General features: G+C 40.9%; 1 protein-coding gene and 4 non-coding genes across 6 annotated transcripts in view; 4 read left to right on the top strand and 1 right to left on the bottom strand.

Moving 5' to 3' along the window:
* PSMC5 (proteasome 26S subunit, ATPase 5) overlaps positions 1 to 4,710 on the bottom strand; it is a 28,338-nt gene extending 23,628 nt beyond the window's left edge. The window contains exons 1-3 of one of the 2 annotated variants that reach the window (XM_085866684.1): positions 4,573 to 4,710; positions 4,180 to 4,251; positions 1,842 to 1,911 (exon numbers count right to left, since the gene is read on the bottom strand). In XM_085866684.1, the coding sequence (XP_085722810.1) occupies positions 1,842 to 1,911; positions 4,180 to 4,251; positions 4,573 to 4,599 (169 nt within the window). In that variant the 5' untranslated portion in view covers positions 4,600 to 4,710. Of the gene's footprint in view, positions 1 to 1,841; positions 1,912 to 4,179; positions 4,252 to 4,389; positions 4,444 to 4,572 lie in introns of those variants that run through there. The other variant, XM_085866673.1, reaches the window with a different exon arrangement.
* Positions 4,711 to 5,420: 710 nt separating this feature from the next.
* Positions 5,421 to 5,502, top strand: TRNAS-UGA (transfer RNA serine (anticodon UGA)). The gene has a single exon. It is a non-coding gene; the product is annotated as a tRNA-Ser (tRNA).
* A 5,693-nt stretch (positions 5,503 to 11,195) lies between these two features.
* On the top strand, positions 11,196 to 11,277 carry TRNAS-UGA (transfer RNA serine (anticodon UGA)). The gene has a single exon. It is a non-coding gene; the product is annotated as a tRNA-Ser (tRNA).
* A 7,218-nt stretch (positions 11,278 to 18,495) lies between these two features.
* TRNAS-UGA (transfer RNA serine (anticodon UGA)) lies at positions 18,496 to 18,577 on the top strand. The gene has a single exon. It is a non-coding gene; the product is annotated as a tRNA-Ser (tRNA).
* Positions 18,578 to 20,795: 2,218 nt separating this feature from the next.
* TRNAS-CGA (transfer RNA serine (anticodon CGA)) lies at positions 20,796 to 20,877 on the top strand. The gene has a single exon. It is a non-coding gene; the product is annotated as a tRNA-Ser (tRNA).
* Positions 20,878 to 22,212: the final 1,335 nt, after the last annotated feature.

The following is a 22,212-nucleotide window of genomic DNA, read 5'->3' as shown; positions in this document are numbered from 1 at the left end:
CCAGTAACCATCATCGAAGGAGACAAGTGCTAAACCACAGACGCAAATGAGAAGTGATTGCCATTACATAGCAAATTCAATGATACCATATAAATCATAACAATTTTTTTCAGGAAAAGCTAAAATACAGTACAATGCAGCAGTATTTTTTTATTCCAAGTCTAATTTTTAACCTTCCGAGTGTTCGTGTATTTTCAAGCACATCACCATTAAAAGAAAAACAAAGAGAACGAAACAGTGGGACTACACATGTAATATACACCCCTTAATCTTTCCAAGGAAACATAGATTCCCTGCTTCAGCATCTTGTGATTTAGCAAGGGTTATTTTCAATGGAAATTAATATATATATATATATATATATATATATATATATATATATATATATATATATATATATATTTGTTGGGGGCAGGAGGTGAGTGGCGAGAAAGACCACCAGGTGGGGAAAGCTACGTCATCTCCACGAGACTCCCCGGAATTGTAGGCCGTCGCTCCGGATAATTCCACGAGCCGGCGGGTCGCAGAACCGACCGTGGTCGCCAATATTTCAACCGCGTAGCGTAGGGTCTTATATTTCAACCGCCTAGCGTAGGGTCTTATATTGCAACCGCGTAGCGTAGGGTCTTTTTGTCTAGAACCAATTTACCTAATTAACTACGAAAATATCAGGTGTGCCAAGGAAGGACTTTGCACGGTGGAGGATGCCCAGTTGGGGACTGGCGTTCGAGGCCAGCTTGGAAATGTGGCTTTCCCAGGGAAGATCATGGCAGATTGTGAGACCCAAAAGCTTGAGACAGAGAACTTCATGAGGATTGTTGAGAAAGTAGATTGGGGGAGGGGGGGGTGTTCCAGACCATCTTTTCGGGGAGAAATTGTGAGAGTGTGGGATTTGTCACGATTGAAAGATATGTTCCACATGTTGGACCAGCCTGTGATTTTGTCCAGAATGAAGAGGCTGCTACCTGCCAATCTGAGAGACGACAGACGGTACAGCAGAGGGAGGAGTCATCAGCAAAAAGATGAGGATTTTCCAGAGTTGGAAAGATCATTGATGAAGTTTAGAAAAAGCACTGGGCCCAGAAGAACAGTGCCTTGAGGAACTCCAGCTTGGACAGGAAGAGGAGATGAGAGAATTCCATGAAGGGCCACACGTTCGCTGCGGCAGGAGAGAAAGTCTGCAGGCCATGAGTGGAGATGTCCTTGGATGCCATCGGAAGAGTTTGGTGAGCAGGACGGGATGCCAGACCGTATTGTAAGCTTGCAAAATGTCTCGGGAGATGGCTCCGATCGCAAATCTGGCATTGAAGATCTCCATCCATTGTTGGGAGAACAGAAGCAGCATGTTCAGGATAGAGTGTCCTTGTTTGAAGCCAAATTGATGATTGGAAATCAAGCTGTTGGAGAAAAGGAAGGATTGAATATAAAAGGGTCCCGGTTCAACCCTGCAGGATACTTGTCATTCATTTTGCATAAACTCTGAGTGAAACATTTGTGATTAGTGATGTCTTTCAGTTTGTCAGCAAAAAAAGAAAAAAAAAAAGAAGTGGTGTTCTTTTCCAAGTTTGCCTCGGCACCTTGTGTCCCCAATTCGTTAGTAGTTTCAGAGCACGTCAGATCTATGGATTATTCCCAACACCATACACCAAAAAATAATAATTATAATAATGATAATAATAAAAGAAAGAGAAACAAACAAAAAAAACATTCAATAAACACACCACCAAATGTGGAAGAGAAATGATTTCAAAGCACAAAATATAGAAGTTTATGGAAATGTGAACAGGTACAATAATATCACAGATTTAGTAAAACAGTCAAACCAAACACTTGCTACCTACCTTTTGCATTAAGCTCATTTCTTTGTGCTTGTAATCGTCTCAGGTTCTGGCTTTTTTCATTTACGATCAACTGCAATCGCAGGATGGTTGTCAGTTTAAAATACCATGATTAAGGAAGTATAATTTTGGTATTTTGCAAATCAGATAACCCTACCCACAAACTCCCACTACCAGAGCCTCCCCAGCGAGCTAAACCATAGTTCGCCACATTCAAAATGTACAAACCACAGTGGGCAGATTCCCGACAGTATGATACGAACAGTCACCCATCACTTCTATAAAAACATTCCCACTGTATTCTTCACTTTCTTGCACTGCTGCATCTTTTAGATCCACACTTCAGCGTAAACCCTCCATATCCTTCAGCTTCACATAGAAATGTCAGTTGCTTTATACCAATGATGAGTTCTTCATTTTTCAGATTAAAAAATTTTTTTTTGTTATTTTTGAAAGGATGAATGTGGAAAATAATATTCCCCACACTAGAGTTAAAAGTAACACTCTTTACCCAAACATTTCAAAAAGTGGAATCTTCATTTTCTTAAATATTTTTTTAGTTTCATTTCCATAGTAAGAGTACCACCTATCCCTGCGTCGTAAGAGGCGACCAGGGTTGCGTCAGAAATGGCATCCGGTGTAAAACCTGTGCCAAATCAGAATGCGGATCATAACGGATGATCCGCTGTGGCGACCCCTAAAGGGAGCAGCCGAAAGACGAACAACAACAACAAAGTAAGATTACCGCCTGATGTTGGCTTAGTGGTTAGGGTGGCGGCTTGGGATCCTAGGGTCCTGAGTTCAAGCCCCGTTGGCCGCTGAATTAAATACACCAGGAGGTTGACTCAGCCTGTCATCCTTCCGAGGTCGGCAAAATGAGCACCATTGTACTGGTAAGGGGGACACTGCATCAGCGGCATAGCTGCGTCCCAACCAATGATGATACTAGCAGCCACAGGCTGCACTCAATAGAGAGAGAGAGAAAGAGTAAGAGTACCAACATTTTATAAACACCCACATCAAATCCAGACCCTGAGATAGAATGGATTCGGTGGTGTGCGCCCCTCCCCCCCACCCATTTGAAGCTGCAATCTGCCCAATAAAAACATACAAAACACCCTGAATAAAATTAATTTCTTTTCCAAACTGCCTGAACCCCTGCGATGCACCATTTTGGCTTATGACGTTGACATTTTTTTTTCAAGGCAGTGTATTTGGACGTCAGAGCGGGAAAAATGTTTGGGGCCAGCAGGCAAAAAGGCACCAATGTGTCCCTACTACAGGGCTGTCCACACTTTTGAAATCACCTGTATGTATAGAAAACATCAGGTGGCTGCCAAGCGCAGCGAGACGAAAATAACAGCCGGGGGTCTGGGGGCCACAGGCCCCCAGCCGCGGAAATTCCCAGACTCTTGGAAATGCATTCTCAGCGATTTTAAGCAGTTGCAGAGTACAAGCAAACTGTTTACCCAAATAAATGACATTTTTAGTGAAATTGTGGTACATTAAATGGATATCTGGAGAACTCTTTATTTGTTGATAAACTCATTGGTACATATACTTAACACCTTATAGAGGGGCAACTTAGCATAACAATTGTGCATTTTGTAAGGAAAGCACCAAATTTGGCACACTAGTAGCCTATCATATTATGAACAGATTTGGATATTGGGCCATCTCAAATTCAGCCGCTGATGGCTGTGGCAGCCATTTTCCACTGCCATCAAAAATTTGAGATGGCCCAATATCCAAATCTGTTCATAATATGATAGGCTACTAGTGTGCCAAATTTGGTGCTTTCCTCACAAAATGCACAATTGTTATGCTATATTTAGCTAAGTCGCCCCACTATTACTTCAAAAACGTATTCAAGAAAGTAGTGCTCACATAAAAATGCTATATATATATATATATATATATATATATATATATATATATATATATATATATATATATATATATATATATATATATATATATATATGTGAAGTAAGTTTAAAATGAAAGGTCACACGAAGCTGCTTCCTAAAATGTTAAATTAAAAAAAAAAATTGTTTTTTTGGGGATTTTTTGGTTTGAACTTTGACAAAAACACCCGGCGGTACAACCGAAAACAGCTGTACATAAACCGCCAGCCGTCGGTCTTCATGGAGAACCCTGGGACTATAAAACCTCCATGAGGCTTTGTCTACTCCACGACTAGCCACGTGCGTGGTTTTGGGTTCCATCGATCCCGAGATCAATCTGCCGGGGGTTTACATTCATACGTTCCAATAAATCAGCACGGATTCGACTCATTCGTCAATCTGGACACATCCGATGGATCCAGGCAGTAACGGACCTGCAACTCTTCGATCTTCGTTTGGTAGTACTGCCGCAGACCTTCCCCTGGCTTCGAATCATCCGTTTCCATCTGGAAAAAAACAAAACAAAAATGCACCAAATCCTTCGACGGAGAACATAAAGAAATAAACATTTTATATTTTTCTCTGTTTGTACAGAACATTAGGACGACCGATGCCGAAATAGAATATAAAATAAAACGGATTACCTTCCTCTTTGACTTGGGCCTACAAGTGAGGCCTAGCATGACTTGCAGTTTGCGAGCAACGATACACAAGGAACTTCGTGGCAGGAGATTATGATACAAATATAAACACGATTACAATGCGCTACACGGGTAAAAAAAAAATATATATATATATATATATAAAATCACGAACAAGACAAATACCTGCTGCTGTTGGCCCCCCTGCACCATTGCTGCTCGATTCTCGAATCACTCCTCAGTCCTCACACCCTCCCGTCGTCGTCGTCATCGTCATCGTCATCGTCGTCAACGTGCTCTTCTTCTTCTTCTTCTCTTCTTCTTCTTCTTCTTCTTCTTCTTCTTCTCTTCTTCTTCTTCTTCTTATTCTTCTTCTTCTTCTTCTCTTCTTCTTCTTCTTCTTATTCTTCTTCTTCTTCTTCTTTAAATATTAATGGGGATACACGCCAGATTCACGAACCGAAACACTTCGGCTGGAGCAGACAAGAACGAGAGACCATACTGTTTGACCCGTTTATTTTATGAATTAAAAAAAAAACGATTTGTGGAATTCCAGGGTGCTTTTGGCTCAGTCGACGCAGTATATATATATATATATATATATATATATATATATATATATATATATATATATATATATATATATATATATATATATATATATATATATATATATATATATATATATATATATATATCGACTTCCCCGTTCAATGAGCCTCGACATCAAATACAAAAAAAACGATGTGCATTGTCATCGTTTGAGCCAATTGTCAACTTGTGCAGTTAAACACAGAAATGACTGGTTCACCTGGGCTGGTTGGGCACGGATTTCACCCATGTGATGACCAACTGCAGTGTTTGTGAAGATGAGTTTTTGAAAAAGCTGTTTAAAAACCTGATGATATATAAATAAAAAAACAGGGGGTGATGATGATGATGATGATGATGATGATGATGATGATGATGATGATGATGATGATGATGTTCTTTAGTTTTTTTTCATGGGAGGTGAACAAAGTAGAATCCCACATGTCATGGTGGCCGAGTGGTTAAGGCGTTGGACTTGAAATCCAATGGGGTTTCCCTGCACAGGTTCGAATCCTGTCCATGACGTTGCACTTTTTTTTTGGAGCCTCCACTTTGGGTCGAGGAGGACAACCGTTTGTCCACAGCAGAGTCGTTCTGAAGTTCGTGCTGTTTCCTTTCTTGAAGCTCAGCATTAAAATAAAGAATGGAGTGAATTCAAGCAACTATAAGTTGATAACAAGTTGTGCAGGTCTTCAAGGGCCTCATTGTTTCCTCTTCTCCAGCGTCAAAGTTTCTTGTGATGGAACCTATATGATGCACTCCACCACCGAAGGTGAAGGAGGTTGTGTTTTCATCTCTCTCTCTCTCTCTCTCTCTCTCTCTCTCTCTCTCTCTCTCTCTCTCTCTCTCTCTCTCTCTCTCTCTCTCTCTCTCTCTCTCTCTCTCTCTCTCTCTCTCTCTCTCTCTCTCTCTCTCTCTCTCTCTCTCTCTCTCTCTCTCTCTCTCTCTCTCTCTCTCTCTCTCTCTCTCTCTCTCTCTCTCTCTCTCTCTCTCTCTCTCTCTCTCTCTCTCTCTCTCTCTCTCTCTCTCTCTCTCTCTCTCTCTCTCTCTCTCTCTCTCTCTCTCTCTCTCTCTCTCTCTCTCTCTCTCTCTCTCTCTCTCTCTCTCTCTCTCTCTCTCTCTCTCTCTCTCTCTCTCTCTCTCTCTCTCTCTCTCTCTCTCTCTCTCTCTCTCTCTCTCTCTCTCTCTCTCTCTCTCTCTCTCTCTCTCTCTCTCTCTCTCTCTCTCTCTCTCTCTCTCTCTCTCTCTCTCTCTCTCTCTCTCTCTCTCTCTCTCTCTCTCTCTCTCTCTCTCTCTCTCTCTCTCTCTCTCTCTCTCTCTCTCTCTCTCTCTCTCTCTCTCTCTCTCTCTCTCTCTCTCTCTCTCTCTCTCTCTCTCTCTCTCTCTCTCTCTCTCTCTCTCTCTCTCTCTCTCTCTCTCTCTCTCTCTCTCTCTCTCTCTCTCTCTCTCTCTCTCTCTCTCTCTCTCTCTCTCTCTCTCTCTCTCTCTCTCTCTCTCTCTCTCTCTCTCTCTCTCTCTCTCTCTCTCTCTCTCTCTCTCTCTCTCTCTGTTTCTTGCAACATCGATGATCAGTCGATTTTGTTGTTTTGTCTGTTTGTCGCCTCCAAGTGACAATTTGAAACCGATCTTCACGAAACTTCACCACATGGTAGAGTTTGTCATAAGGAAGAAGGAGATTATTTTTGAGGTCAACATCGACCCAAGGTCAACAACTAAGGTGATACTTCTGAAATCCTCAATTTTCATCGGATTGACTTGAAATTTGAAGAGGATTTATATTTCAGGTCACTGAATTAAACCAGCCAATTGTTTTTGAGGTCAACATCGAGAAAAAGGTCAACCTAGTCTCAAGGTCAACAACTAAGGTGGTATTTCTTAAACCCCTAATTTTAAACCCATTGACTTGAAATTTTAAGAGGAGCTGCATATTTGGTCACTAAATTGAACCACAAATTATTTTTTTCAGTCAAATTTGTTTTATGGATTTTGCAAGTACTGTACAGTGCTCTGCACGATGTCTTCTTGTTAATTGCCGGAATCCTTCGGATTTCGGCAATTATGTTGGTCGGTTGTGTGTGTCATTCTGTGTGTCTGTCTGTCTGTCTGTTTGTGTGTTTGTTTACCCTGTAGCAGCCACACCATTTCAATGATCATGACCAAACTGGGTACAGACGTCGGCCATGGTCCACCTTAGACACTTGTCGTTTTTGGTGAATCTAGGTCAAAGTTCAAGGTCAAGGTCACCGAAAAACCAAAATTCTTATTTTTGCAATAACGTCCACTAAAATGGTCGTATCGACTTCAAACTAAATCCAAAATGTGTATCTTCCAATACTGCATCCAACCATATGTCTCATTGGGGTGTCACACCAACACCCTTCTTAGCGGTCGGGGGTCGAATGTCAGGGAGGTCGGGTCAAAAATTTCAAATTGCGATAAAAACGCCATTTCAAGTCCGATTGACTTCCAAGTTATGATCATGACCAAACTAAGTGCTATAACTCATTAAACAGTAGCACTATCGACTTATAAGAACCAAATTGATTTCCAGGTTTTTCTTTTTTCAGAGATCATGGAGATATGACAAAGTTATTCCGGCAATTCCTTGCTCAACGAGCAATTTCATTTGTTTGTCTGTGAACAGAATATCTCAAAACGTTGAAGACGGATTGGGACGAAATTTGGTGGACAGTTTCGGTGTGTGACAGGACGAACTGATTAGATTTTGGTGAAGATCCAGAAACAGTTCCGTATACTAGAATTTTTAATGTGATTCTTCACCATTTAGAGATCGGGTCAAAAACGATATATAGCACGATATCTCAAAAAGTTGTGGCCGAGTTATGACAAATCTTGGTGGATGAGTTGGTTAGGTGACAAGAACAATTCGATTAGATTTTGTTTAAGGTTCAGATCCAGATCCAGCCTTTCAGTTGGATACAAAACGTAGACTGTTGAGCCTGGCAGAGATATGCGCTCAACTGAATGCCATTCTAATTTCTTCACAGTGGTGGACCAGTCCCATAACTTTGTCTGGTAACTACTCCAAGACAGAGAACTAAAGATAGATAGGATTGGAAAGTTATATTATGCATGTATGAGCCAAGGTAGAAGTGTCTCCCTTTCATCAGAGGTCCCACGAGCGACCAGATTACCTGATATTTCATGTCCAGGCTCCATTTTTCAGCAAGTAATACACATTCTCCACCCACCCTGAAGGTGGCAACCCTGCTCGTAATATATTTACTTAACCACATCAATCAGTCCTGTATATTTTAAAGACAAGAGATGATAAGACATCTTTACTAGTCAGGGGACAAGGATAACAACAGTCACAAAGTAGAAGCACAGGACATACTCAGCTCTGTCATCCCAGATAGGTTTGGTGACCTCTGTTTTTATTGCCTCTCCTTTGGTATATATTTCCCTCTGATTCTCCATTCCTTCCCAACCTTTCCAGGTTGGACGTGTTCTTTCAGTAACCCATTCCTTGTTAAAATCTTCAATTCAAGATTATGTTTTCACCTCCACCTCTTTTCTTCCTTTCTTCTATTGTTGAACCTCCTTCCTCAGTCTGTTCAATCACATTCTTTCCTCCAGAGCTTCAGTTTGGCCATTAACCAACACATCAAGTCATCTTCCATCCCCTATCTCTCTCCACATATTTGCAAGACAACGCCTTTCCATTTCTCTTCTTTTGTGCATTTAACACCTTGTTTGTTACGTCAACGTTTTCTCCCATTGCCTGTCAGTAAGTTACATTGTTCCTTGTTCAATGCGCCTTGACTTCAAGTACAAACAAGGAGAAAAAGACATAAAATGTCATCGCCCCTGTGGTTTTAGTAATTTTGCAGTTCGGAGTTAAAGGGCTAACCCATATTTACAACATTTATGTGGATGCACAACTGAATTGAGTGGTCATGTGACATGGAAAATTGCGGACGATTAGGTTATTCAGTCATGGATATTAATGATGTGGGTCACCTAGTTATATTGTGTTACATAATTTGTCACTTGACACGTATGATGTTTTCGATTGGGAATGCAAATTTCATCCGAAAGCGATTCATGTTCATGTATTTTGGGGGAGATGTACTGAATTACACAAACAGTATCACATTTAATAATACTTATTTACATATAAAAGTAATTCTATTTAACTGCAGACAATAGAAAATTATCATTCAGTTGAAAATGCTGTCTGATCAGTTTTTGTAAACTGTACTGAAAGATGGTTGTGGTGAAATTGAAAAAGAGTAATCAAGTTTTTTGTTTAATTTTCATGAAAGATGCTTCATGGTATCGGTATGAAAAAAATTGAATAGGATCGATAAATGCATCTCTGAGAAATGGTTGAGGACATGTTCAATACCGGGTTGTTTTTTTACAACTAAAATGGCCACCACCCTACACTCATCCATCTTTGATCAAATTTCAAAATAAAGTGAGGGGCATGTGTATGACATCGTGTACTGTGTTTGTGCCAAGTTCGAATAAAATCAGACCATACTTGACCGAGAAATGTTTTGGGACACGTTAAAGTAACAAAATGCCTCCCAGGGCAGGATTTAGGCATGGGCAAGCTGGGCAGTTGCCCAGGGGCCTCCACAACCAGGGGCCTCCACATATTTCATGAAAAAAAAAATTGTAAGGAAAAATGTATTTGTGAGTGCCTGAATGGTAGTTGGTAGTTAATGGAACAGATATAAGATATTCATCTATAACAGATATAAGATATTCATCTTATCTGAGTCTCTATTTTATATAGAAGTTCAGATTCTTTGTTCATGAAGAATATACTTTGTGGATGACTGTAAATATGCTGTCTTGTCACCTTTTTAGTATTCTAAGATAGAGTGGGCCTCCACTACTGAAGGCTGCCCAGGGGCCACCACATGTCTAAATCCAGCCCTGATGCCCCCAGTCGGCCATCCTGATCTGATCTCAAAAATAAATGACGTGCCTGTGTAAGCTATCATTCGTTACCTGTGTGCCAGGTTTGAGCAAGATCGGTAAAGGCATGTCTGAGAAATGGTTGAGGACGCGTTTAACATCAGGATTTCACAAGTGCAATGGCTGCCAGTCGGCCATCTTTGATCGAATCACGAAACAAAATGATGAGCATATGTATACTATCATGTACTATCTGTGAGCGAAGTTTGAACAAAATGGGTTCATACGCGTCTGAGATACGACTGTGGACAGACACACTGATGCACAAATGGACGAGACCCAACCCATAAGCCCCCATTTCGGACTAAGTTCAACGGGGGCGAAAAAGATGTACATTGCCATGGGAGCCAATTTTGAACTTGTACAGTTTCACGCAGAAATCACTAATTGCTCTGGGGTGTGATTGTGTTGGGATTCGTCCAGGTGATGGGCAACTGCAGGTTTTGAAAAGACTGTCAAAGCTCGATAATTAAAATACGACTGCGTGTCCTGAAGCTCACTTGGATCAGGAGCAAAAGTCAATCAACCTCCCTCCCCCCAACACACACACACACACACACACACACACACACACACACACACACACACACACACACACACACACACACACACACACACACACACACACACACACACACACACACACACACACACACACACACACAGACACCTTCCCACCCCCACAGACGCCCAGTCAGAGGTCCTCAGACCCTACCTTTTTTTTAATGCTGTGAACAAATTTTAGTACATCATGGGTAATGAAGGTTGTGGTCAAGTTTCATTGAAATTGTGTTTGTAGTTTTGGAAAAGAGCATATACTTATTTTGGGGGGCTCAGACCCCCATCAGAGCCTCTTAGGCCCTGATTTTCCAATGCCATGAACAAACTTTGGTCCATCACGGGTGAGGAAGGTTGAGTCAAGTTTCATCGATATTGTGTGTGTAGTTTCGGAAAAGATAGCAAATACCAACTATTTTGGGGGGTTAACCCCCCCCCCCATGTTCACCCCGTGAATGAGCGCAGATTGTGATGCGGTCAATACACCTTTGTCAGACATCAAATATGAAGCTCATGGCCTAGTTTCATCAAAATCGTGTTTTGTTCAAGCGATAATGACTGAAGTGTTTACGGACCAACTGACTCACATCCGGACACTGCTCTATCACATAAGCTCACCTGACAAATGTCCAGGTGAACTAAAAAAAACCTCTAAATACCATTGTGCTGTGCGTTTTGTTTTGAGATAAGAACATCATTGGTTACATGTCATGGTGGCTGAGTGGTTAAGGTGTTGGACTTGAAATCCAATGGGGTTTCCCTGCACAGGTTCAAATCCTGTCCATGATGTCAATTTTTTTTTTCCGAGCCTCTGTTGTGTCTGGGGTGTCTGCAGTTCAAATCCTGCCCGAGTCATGCTAAAGACTTAAAAAAGTAACTGTTACGTGCTGCTTCCCTCTTGATGCTCACCATTTGAAAAGGAGAGATCACGTAGACAATAACCACATGTTGCTAATCACAGCACAAGCCTTTCTGGGCCAAATGGCCTCCTCGAACGTCGAAGTTCCTTAAAATGAAACTCATGCTATTATAACAGTATCAATGCCATGATAGAATGTAAAGGGGTGTTTTTGTTTGTTTGTTTCACGATTTTGAGGCTCACAGAATATCTTCAATCTGAAAAAGATTGAAATTCAGGTATTAAACATACATTGTTCATGAAGATCTCAAAGCACTGCAGAGGCTCTCCCATTGGATTTTTAAAATACCGGACTTCCATATCTGGCCTGTCATCAGGAATACAAGTCTCACATCCACCATGTTGAAATCAAGGAATCCAAGATGAATCCCACAATTCCTTGCGGGGAAACACGTTGTGACCTCATTGATCTGGGGGCCATAACTTGAATGTATATTGTTGAAGCAGAATTTCCTTTTGGGTTCAGTTTTGACTTGAAATTGATCTGATTAATCATCTGATTGACTTGAAATTTGAAGAGGATTTATATTTCAGATCACTGAATTCAAGTTGGAATTATTTTTGAGGTCAACATCGACCAAAAGGTCAACATAGGCCCAAGGTCAACAACGAATGTGTATTTTAAAAATCCTCTCATTTCATCTGATTAACTTGAAATTTGAAGAGGATGTGTATTTCAGATCACTGATTTTAACTTCGGATTATTTTTGAGGTCAACATCGATGAAAAGGTCAACATAGGCCAAAGGTCAGCAACTGAGGTGGAACTTATAAAATTCTCAATTTTCATCCGATTGACGTGAAATTTGAAGAGGAGTTGCATCTTTGGTCAATTAATTCAACCACCAATTGTTTTTGAGGTGAAATTTGTTTTATGGATTTTCCAAATACCATGCTCTGCACGACGTCGTCTTCTTGATATTCTGCCTGTCTGCCTGTCTGTTACAGCAACATTTTTCAGCACAGTTTTCAAGCAATCATTCTGAATTATTTTGTGTTTGTCGGTGAACGGACAAGGAGAGTAAACCATAATTTTGAGGAAGATTCAAATCCGGATCCAGATACTGGAATATTTTTTAAGTGATTCTTCACCATTGAGAGATTGGACCAAAAACTTAATGTAGCACAATGTCTCAAAAGGTTGTGGATGGATTCGGACGAAATGGTGGAGAGGTTCGGTGTGTGACAAGGACGAATCAATTCAATTTTGGTGAAGACCCAAATCCGGATCCGTATCTGAGAGTTAATTTATTTTAAGTGATTCTTCACCATTGAAAGATGGGGCCAAAAACTGTGCATAGCATAATATTTCAAAATGTATGGGGCCTGATATGTACTTGTCTCGTGGATTGGGCATTTCGTGGAGGAGGTACACGCTCCACCGAGTGCCCTTCTCATTATTATTTGTATTTATAATTTCTCTTTTCTCTCTTCTCAAAAACCCAATGTTTGTTTTCCGAAAATACGGGGAGAACTTACCTCTCCATAAAAACAATCACACCAACAATTTCCAAAACTTGCTCAGGAATTATAGCACAATAAAATTGCACTTTCAGCCAAACGTAATTTGAAATGGAGAGAAAGTGTATGTTCTGGACATAAACACACAACCAATAACACTCACCCAACAACCACATGAAATCGACTCAACACACCTTCAAAGCCTGGTGTTGCCAAAGTGGTGAGGGTGGATGGCATGGGATCTTCCGGTCAACACCAGGTGGGGTTGACTTCGCCTGTTATCCTTCCGAGGTCGGCAAAATGTGGTAATAGAGGGGCACAGCATCAGCAGCAAAGCTACGCTTCCAAGCAGTGATAGCTACCTGGCAGCCAAGCTGCCATTGGTAAGAAAAGATGAACACACCTTCCACAGGATACACAGTACACTTAACACGACCATCACAGAAGCATGAAACAGCTCCTGCCTTGGTTAAAATAAATGAATTTCTCTGTAATTTTGACGAATGTGGACATTAATATCTAGGATGGACATTTATATGATATAAGAGCATTGTGATACAAAAAAGAGGATATTTCGCCAATTTTTCCTGTGCCATCTAAATCCACGTCTCTCGGCACACGCACCCACTCATGCCATATCCATGTTTCTCCGCAAACGCACCCACTCATGCCATATCAATGTTTCTCCGCACACGCACCCACTCATGCCATATCAATGTCTCTCCGCACACGCACCCACTCATGCCATATCCATGTTTCTCCGCAAACGCACCCACTCATGCCATATCAATGTCTCTCCGCACACTCACCCACTCAAGCCATATCAATGTTTCTCGGCACACTCACCCACTCAAGCCATATCAATGTTTCTCGGCACACTCACTCACTCATGCCATATCCATGTTTCTCCACACACGCACCCACTCATGCCATATCAATGTCTCTCTGCACATGCACCCACTCATACCATATCCATGTTTCTCTGCACACTCACCCACTCAAGCCATATCAATGTTTCTCGGCACACTCACCCACTCAAGCCATATCAATGTTTCTCGGCACACTCACTCACTCATGCCATATCCATGTTTCTCCACACACGCACCCACTCATGCCATATCGATGTCTCTCTGCACATGCACCCACTCATACCATATCCATGTCTCTCTGCACATGCACCCACTCATACCATATCCATGTCTCTCTGCACATGCACCCACTCATACCATATCCATGTTTCTCTGCACACTCACCCACTCGAGCCATATCAATGTTTCTCTGGACACTCACCTACTCAAGCCATATCCAAGTCTCCTGCACATACACTTACTCTTTTCACATCCATGTCTCTCTGCACTTCCACCTGCACTTGCCATGTCCACGTCACTGCACTTCCACCCACTCGTCCCATTTTCGTTTGAGCCAATTGTGAACTCAAGCAGTAGTTTCACGCTGAAATGACTCAATGACCTGGGCTGATTGGGCACGGATTTGACCAGCTGATGACCAACTGCAGTGTTTGTAAAAATGCGTTTTTGAAAAGACTGTCAAAACCTTAAAAAAAAAGAAGTGGATGATGATGTTGTTCTTTGGTTTTGTTTGTTTATCAGAGTTTCAACAACAATATGTTACGGTGGCCGAGTAGATAAGGTGTTGGATAAAAAAATCCAATGTGGTTCCTCCACACAGGTTTGAATCCTGTTCATGCCGTTAACTTATTTTCTGAAGCCTGCGTTGACAATAGTTGTGCAGGCCTTCAAGGGCCTCATTTTTTCTTCTTCTCCAGCATCAAAGTTTCTTGTGATGGAACTCCGATTATGACATCCGCCCCCGAAGGTGAAGGAGGTTGTGTTTTCACCCCCTTTCTGTCTGTTTGTTACTTGCGAAATCGATGATCAGTCGATTTTGTTGTTCTGTCTGTATGTTTGTCACCCACAAATCACAATTTGAAACCGATCTTCACGAAACTTCAACACATGGTGGAGTTTGTCATATGGAAGAAGCCGATTGTTTTTGAGTTCAACATCCACCAGAATGTCAACATCGACCAAAAGGTGAACAACTCAGGAGGTATTTCTAAACTCCTCAATTTTCATCCGAATGACTTGAAATTTGAAGAGGATTCATATTTGAGGTCACTGAATTCAACCAGCCAATTATTTTAGAGGTCAACATCGATCAAATGTTCCACATTGGCTAAAAGTCAGCAACTGAGGTGGAATTTCTAAAATCCTCAATTTTCATCCGATTGACTTGAAATTTGAAGAGGAGTTGCATCTTTGGTCACTTAATTCAACCACCAGTTGTTTTTGAAGTAAAATTTATTTTATGAATTTTGCCAATATCCTGCTTTGCATGACGTCGGTCTTCTTGACTATCTGTCTGTCTGCCTGTGTGTCGCAACATCATTTTTCAGAACAGTTTTCAAGCAATCATTCTGAATTTTTTTGTGTTTGTCGGTGAACGGACAAGGACAGTAAGCCATTATTTTGATGAAGATTCGAATCCAGATCCGGATACTGGAATATTTTAAGTGATTCTTCACCATTGAGTGATTGGGCCAAAAATGAAATGTCGCACAATGTCTCAAAAGATTATTGATGGATTCGGACGAAATGGTGGACAGGTGAGGTGTGCGACAATGACGAATCGATTCAATTTTGGTGAAGATCCGAATCCGGATCCATTTGGGAGAGTTACTTAATTTTAAGTGATCCTTCACCATTGAAAGATGGTGCCAAAAACTGTGCAAAACATGACATTTCAAGAATGTATTGAGCCTGATTTGTACTTGTCTTGTGGATCAGGCATTGTGTGATGGAGGTATGCACTCTTCCGAGTGCCGTTCTCATTATTATTTGAATTTATAATTTCCCTTTTCTCTCCTCAAAACCCAATGTTTTATTTGAGAAAATACGAGGGAACTTACCTCTCCATAACAACAATCAGACCAATAATTTCCAAAACTTGTGCAGGAAAGAAAGCACAATAAAATTGCACTTTCAGCCAAACGTAATATGAAATGGAAAGAAAGTGTATGTTCTGGAGATAAACACACAACCAATAACACTCACCCCACAACTACATGAAATCGACTCAACACAACTTCAAAACCTGGTGTTGCCGAAGTGGTTGGGGTGGGTGGCTTGGGATCTTCGGGTCAACACCAGGTGGGGTTGACGTCGCCTGTTATCCTTCCGATGTTGGCGAAATGTGGTAATGGAGGGGCACAGCTTCAGCGGCACAGCTGCGCTTCCAAGCAGTGATAGCGACCTGACAGCCAAGCTGCCATACTCAAGAACAGAAGAACACACCTTCCACAGGATACAAGTGCACTTTTCACTACCATTACAGAAGCATGAAACAGCTCCTTCCTTAGCTAAAATAAATGAATTTCTCTGTAAGTTTGACGAAAGTGGAAATTAATATATACGATGGACATTTATATGATGTCAGAGCATTTTTATGCAAAAAAGAGGACATTTCGCCAATTTTTCCTGTCATCGATATACATGTCTCTCCACACATGCACCCATTCATGCCACATCAATGTTTCTCTGCACATGCACCCACTCATGCCATGCCCATGTTTCCCTGCACCTGAACTTACTCGGACTATATCCATGTCTCTGCACCTCCACGCAGTGTGACCACTCCTTATTTTCATAAATGCCAAGGTGAGCCAATGAAAAAAGCCAAGAATTCACAAGGTTTTGGAAAAGTCATGATCATAGAAAACCTATACGCCAAGAAAACCTCCAGAAAACCAAGATGCCAAGGTGAACAACGCATAGCCAAGATCTTGTGAAAAAAGCCAAGGAGTGGTCACACTGCCTCCACCCACTCATCCCATTTTCATGAGCCAATTGTGAACTCATCCAGTCGTTTCATGCTGAAATGACTTAATGACCTCAGCAGATTGGGCATGGATTTGACCAGCTGATGATCAACTGCAGTATTTGTAAAAATGGGTTTTTGAAAAGACTGTCATCGTCCATGAGCCCGTCGGTTTGGTCGGTACCTTCTGACAGGAATAATTCTCATTATAATTCCTGTCCAGGTGTACAACCCTGGAATTAGAAAATATGTGATAGCTTCGCATCGGTGGTCACTTTTTGTGTGTTATCACCCTGTTTATATGCCTCCCCTTAAATAAGCTTTTGTGCAAAATGGCCAGTCCAAGGTAAGACATCCTATGTCAACTTTACAACTTTTTATTTCTCAGTCAAACATAAATACTGAAATTTGTCTCACCTTTTGCTCGGATCATTTGCTTCTCAACAAAAATTGATAAACATGCCAAGGTTGAAAGGTATGCCATTGGTGACACATATATCAGTGTCTATTTCCTGTGTGACAAATCATACCGCCTTTGGAAAAGTATTTGTCTGTCATTTACTGTGGAAAGTAAATAAAAGTCCTGAAACAATATAATTACATGGGTGTTTCGCAAATTTATTAAGAAATCCAAAAATCTAAAAAAAAATTTGTATGTTGTATATCAAGATCAGTTTCGCAGACAATGATACCGCACCCCCTGCCCCCCCCCCCCCTCATGAAAAAATACCTAATTTGGACGGATTTATGTAGCTTGGTCAATGTCATGATATTTTACCTGTTGATATTGAAGGATACTTTCCAAGAATAAAACAAAGGTAAATGATCGCATGTTCATGAACAAGATTAATGTTTTTTCCCTGTAATATGAGAATAACTTCAGAAAATCTAAATTACAGAATAGAAACACAAATGTGGTGTTTCACACTAACAAGGCCATTACCTCGGCCCAATGTGTTGCTGATAAACATGTTGTCTAATGAACCAAAGACGGGTCCTTTATACTTTCTACGACATGTCTGATCATATAAAATCATGAACCTTCAAATCATTTGAGATGTTTTTGTCAATGTATTTGTCACCTGTATGCAAGAAAAACTAAAAGCAACAAACTTTCCTTGATTTGCGGTATTTCTCGTTTTGGGGGGGGGGCGGGGTGGGATAACAATCATAACATCATTTATAATGTACATCTAACTTAAAATATATTTTGTTATTTTCGTTTATGATTAAATTTTATTCAAATTCACGTATTTAAACATGGTATCCATTAATTAGGGTGTGGCCAAAAAACTTCCATCACATTTTTTATGAAAACAAAATCATATGTTTTGCAATGTATCAGCACTGGACTATCAGTGCCTGTAAATGCAAACATTAATTGCGAGGCTAGTTTTAATAACTGTTTTGAAAAGCAAATAACATGAGCTGCATGCCTAACAATTTTCAAGAAGATATAGCCTATAATAAGAGAGAACCATTAGTTTTAAATAAAAGGTCTTCTTCTGTCTTTCGCCGATTTTAGAAAAGTTTATTTCAGGATGGGGTTACGAAACGGCTAATAACACACATAAGGCTACCACAAAAGAAATGCTATCACATCGTTTCTGACTGTGGAGATGTATACTCCACCAAAAAATATGATGAGCACGATTCCCCTCCGATGATTCCGGTGGCCAAAAATTCCCGGTTCTGGCTCATGGCCAGTTCAAACCCTTTGAGAAAAAACATAAGCGAATGATAAGATTGTTCTTTGGTATTGATTGTTCATAAGAGCTTCAGTGACCCCATGTCATGGTGGCTGAGTGGTTAAGGCATTGGACTTGAAATCCAATGGGGTTCCTCTGCACAGGTTGGAATCCTGTTCATGACGTTGACTTTTTTCTGAAGCCTGCATTGGCAATAATTGCGTTGGACTTCATAGGCCTCATTGTTTCCTCTTCTCGAGCGTCAATTTCTTGTGATGGAACTCATATGATGGCCTCTGCCACCGAGGGTGAAGGAGGTTGTGTTTTCACCCCTCTCTGTCTGTTTGTCACTTGAAAAATCGGTGATCAGTCCATTTTGTTGTTCTGTCTGTCTGTTTGTCGCCCACAAGTCACAATTTAAAACCGATCTTCACGAAACTTCAACACATGGTTTAGTTTGTCATATGGAAGAAGACGATTGTTTTTGAGGTCAACATCGACCAGAACGTGAACATCGACCAAAAGGTCAACATAGACCCAAGGTGAACAACTAGGGTGCATTTCTAAAATCCTGAATTTTCATCCGATTGACTTGAAATTTGAAGAGGATATATATTTCAGGTCACCGAATTCAACCAGCCAATTATTTTCGAGGTCAGCATCGATCAAAAGGTCAACATAGGCCAAATATCAGCAACTTAGGTGGAAGATCTAAAATCCTCAATTTTCATCCGATTGACTTGAAATTTGAAGAGTAGTTGCATCTTTGGTCAATTAATTCAACCAGCAATTATTTTTAAGATCAAATTTGTTTTATGAGTTTTGCTAATATCATGCTCTGCATGATGTCATCTTCTTGATATTTTGTCTGTCTGCCTTTCTGTCACATCATTTTTCAGCACAGTTTTCAAGCAATCATTCTGAATTTTTTTGTGTTTGTTAGTGAACGGACAAGGACAGTAACCCATAATTTTGATGAAGATTCAAGTACGGATCCAGATACTGCAATATTTTAATTGATTCTTCAGCATTGAGAGATTGGGGCAAGAACGAAATGTAGCACAATGTCTCAAAAGGTTATGGATGGATTCGGATGAAATGGTGGACAGGTGAGGTGTGTGACAAGGACGAATCAATTCAATTTTGGTGAAGATCCGAATGCGGATCCGTATTGGAGGGTGATTCAATTTTAAGTGATTCTTCACCATTGAAAGATGGGGCCAATAACTGTGCATAACATGCATGATATTTCAAAATGTATTGGGCCTGATATGTACTTGTCTCATGGATCAGGCATTGTGTGGTGGAGGTACGTGCTCCACCGAGTACCCTTCTCATTATTATTTGTATTTATAATTTCTCTTTTCTCTCTTATCGAAAACCCAATGTTTGTTTTCCGAGAATTTTGGGGAACTTACCACTCCATAAAAACAATCAGACCAACAATTTCCAAAACTTGCGCAGGAATTATAGCACAATAAAATTGCACTTTCAACCCGTCATATGAAATGGAGAGAAAGTGTATGTTCTGGACATAAACCCACAACCCATAACACTCACCCCACAATCACATGAAATCGACTGAACACACCTTCAAAGCCTGGTGTTGCCGTAGTAGTTTGGGTAGCTGGCTTGGGATCTTCAGGTCAACACCAGATGGGGTTGACGTAGCCTGGTATCCTTCCCAGGTCGGCAAAATGTGGTAATAGAGGGGCACAGCATCAGCGGCACAGCTGCGCTTCCAAGCAGGGATGGCTACCTGGCAGCTAAGCTGCCACATGCAACAACAGAAGAACACACCTTCCACAGAATACACTGTACACTTAATGCGACCACCACAGAAGCATTAAACAGCTCCTGCCTTGGTTAAAATGAATGAATTTCTCTGTAATTTTGTCGAAAGTGGAAATTAATATCTATGATGGACATTTGTATGATGTAAGAGCATTTTGATAGAAAAAAGAGGACATTTCGACAATTTTTCCTGTGCCATCGATATCCATGTCTCTCCACACATGCACCCACTCATGCCACATCAATGTCTCGCTCCACCTGAACTTACTCATACGATATCCATGTTTCCCTGCACAAACACTTGCTGTAGTCATATCCATGTCTCTCTGCACTTGCACCTGCACTTGCCATATCCATGTCTCTGCACTTCCACCCACTCGTCCCATTTTCATTTGAGCCAATTGTGAACTCATCCAGTCGTTTCACGCTGAAATGACTCAATGACCTGGGCTGGTTGGGCACGGATTTGACCAGCTGATGACCAACTGCAGTGTTTGCAAAAATGGGTTTTTGAAAAGACTGTCAAAACCCTTTGAAAAAAAATTTAAAAAGTGGATGATGATGTTGTTCTTTGGTTTTGATTGTTGGTAAGAGCTTCATCAACAATGTGTCATGGTGGCCGAGTGGTTAAGGCGTTGGACTCGAAATCCAATGGGGTTTCTCCACACAGGTTCGAATCCTGTTCATGACGTTTGCTTTTTTCTGAAGCCTGCGTTGACAACACTTGTGCAGTCCTTTCAGGGCCTCATTGTTTCCTCTTCTCCAGTGTCAAAGTTTCTTGTGATGGAACTCATATTATGTCCTCCACCACCAAAGGTGAAGGATGTTGTGTTTTCACCCCTTTCTCTCTGTTCGTCTGTTTGTTACTTGCGAAATGGAAGATTTTCAAGTGCATTGGTTCGTCGATTTTGTTATTCTGTCTGGTGGTTTGTTTGTCTGCTGTTCATCGCCGACCAGTCATGAATTAAAACCGATCTTCACGAAACGACAGCACATGCTGGAGTTTGTCATGAGGAAGAAGCCAATTGTTTTTCAGGTCAAAAGGTCAAAATTTCAACAAAGGCCCAAGGTCAACAAGTTCGGTGAAAGTTCTAAAATCCTCTATTTTCATTCGATTGACGTGACATTTGAAGAGGAGTTGCATCGTTGGTCAATTAATTCAACCACCTATTATTTTTGAGGTCAAATTTGTTTTATGAATTTTGCAAATATCATGCTCTGTATGATGTCATCTTCTTGATATTCTGTCTGGCTGCCTGATTACCACAACAACATTTTTCACCACAGTTTTCAAGCAATCATTCTGAATTTTTTTGTGTTTGTCGGTGAACGGACAAGGACAACAACCCATAATTTTGATGAAGATTCGAATCCGGATACAGATACTGGAATATTTTAAGTGATTCTTCACCATTGAGAGATTGGGCCAAAAACGAAATGTATCACAATGTCTGAAAAGGTTGTGGATGGATTCGGACGAAATGGTGGAGAGGTTCGGTGTGTGACAAGGACGAATCAATTCAATTTTGGTGAAGTTCCGAATGCGGATCAGTATCGGAGAGTTATTTAATTTTAAGTGATTCTTCACCATTGAAAGATGGGGCCAAAAACTGTGCATAGCATAATATTTCAAAATGTATTGGGCCTGATATGTACTTGTCTCGTGGATCAGGCATTGTGTGGTGGAGGTACGTGCTCCCCAATTGCACTTTTCATTATTATTTGCATTTACAATTTCTCTTTTCTCTCTTAAAAAAAACCCAATGTTTGCTTTCCGAAAATACGGGGGAACTTACCTCTCCATAAAAACAATCCGACCAACAATTTCCAAAACTTGCGCAGGAATTATAGCACAATAAAATTGCACTTTCAGCCAAAAGTAATATGAAATGGAGAGAAAGTGTATGTTCTGGACATAAACCCACAACCCTCACCTCACAACCACATGAAACCGAATCAACACACCTTCAAAACCTGGTGTTGCCGAAGTGGCTTGGGTGGCTGACTTGGGATATTCGGGTCAACA

Source organism: Eptatretus burgeri, chromosome 2 (genome assembly GCF_056783735.1).
Source record: "Eptatretus burgeri isolate ZD-2024b chromosome 2, Ebu_testis_v1, whole genome shotgun sequence".
Lineage (NCBI taxonomy): Eukaryota > Metazoa > Chordata > Myxini > Myxiniformes > Myxinidae > Eptatretus > Eptatretus burgeri.
The sequence above is the reverse complement of the archived record's forward strand: the minus strand, read 5'-3'. Positions and strand labels throughout refer to the sequence as shown.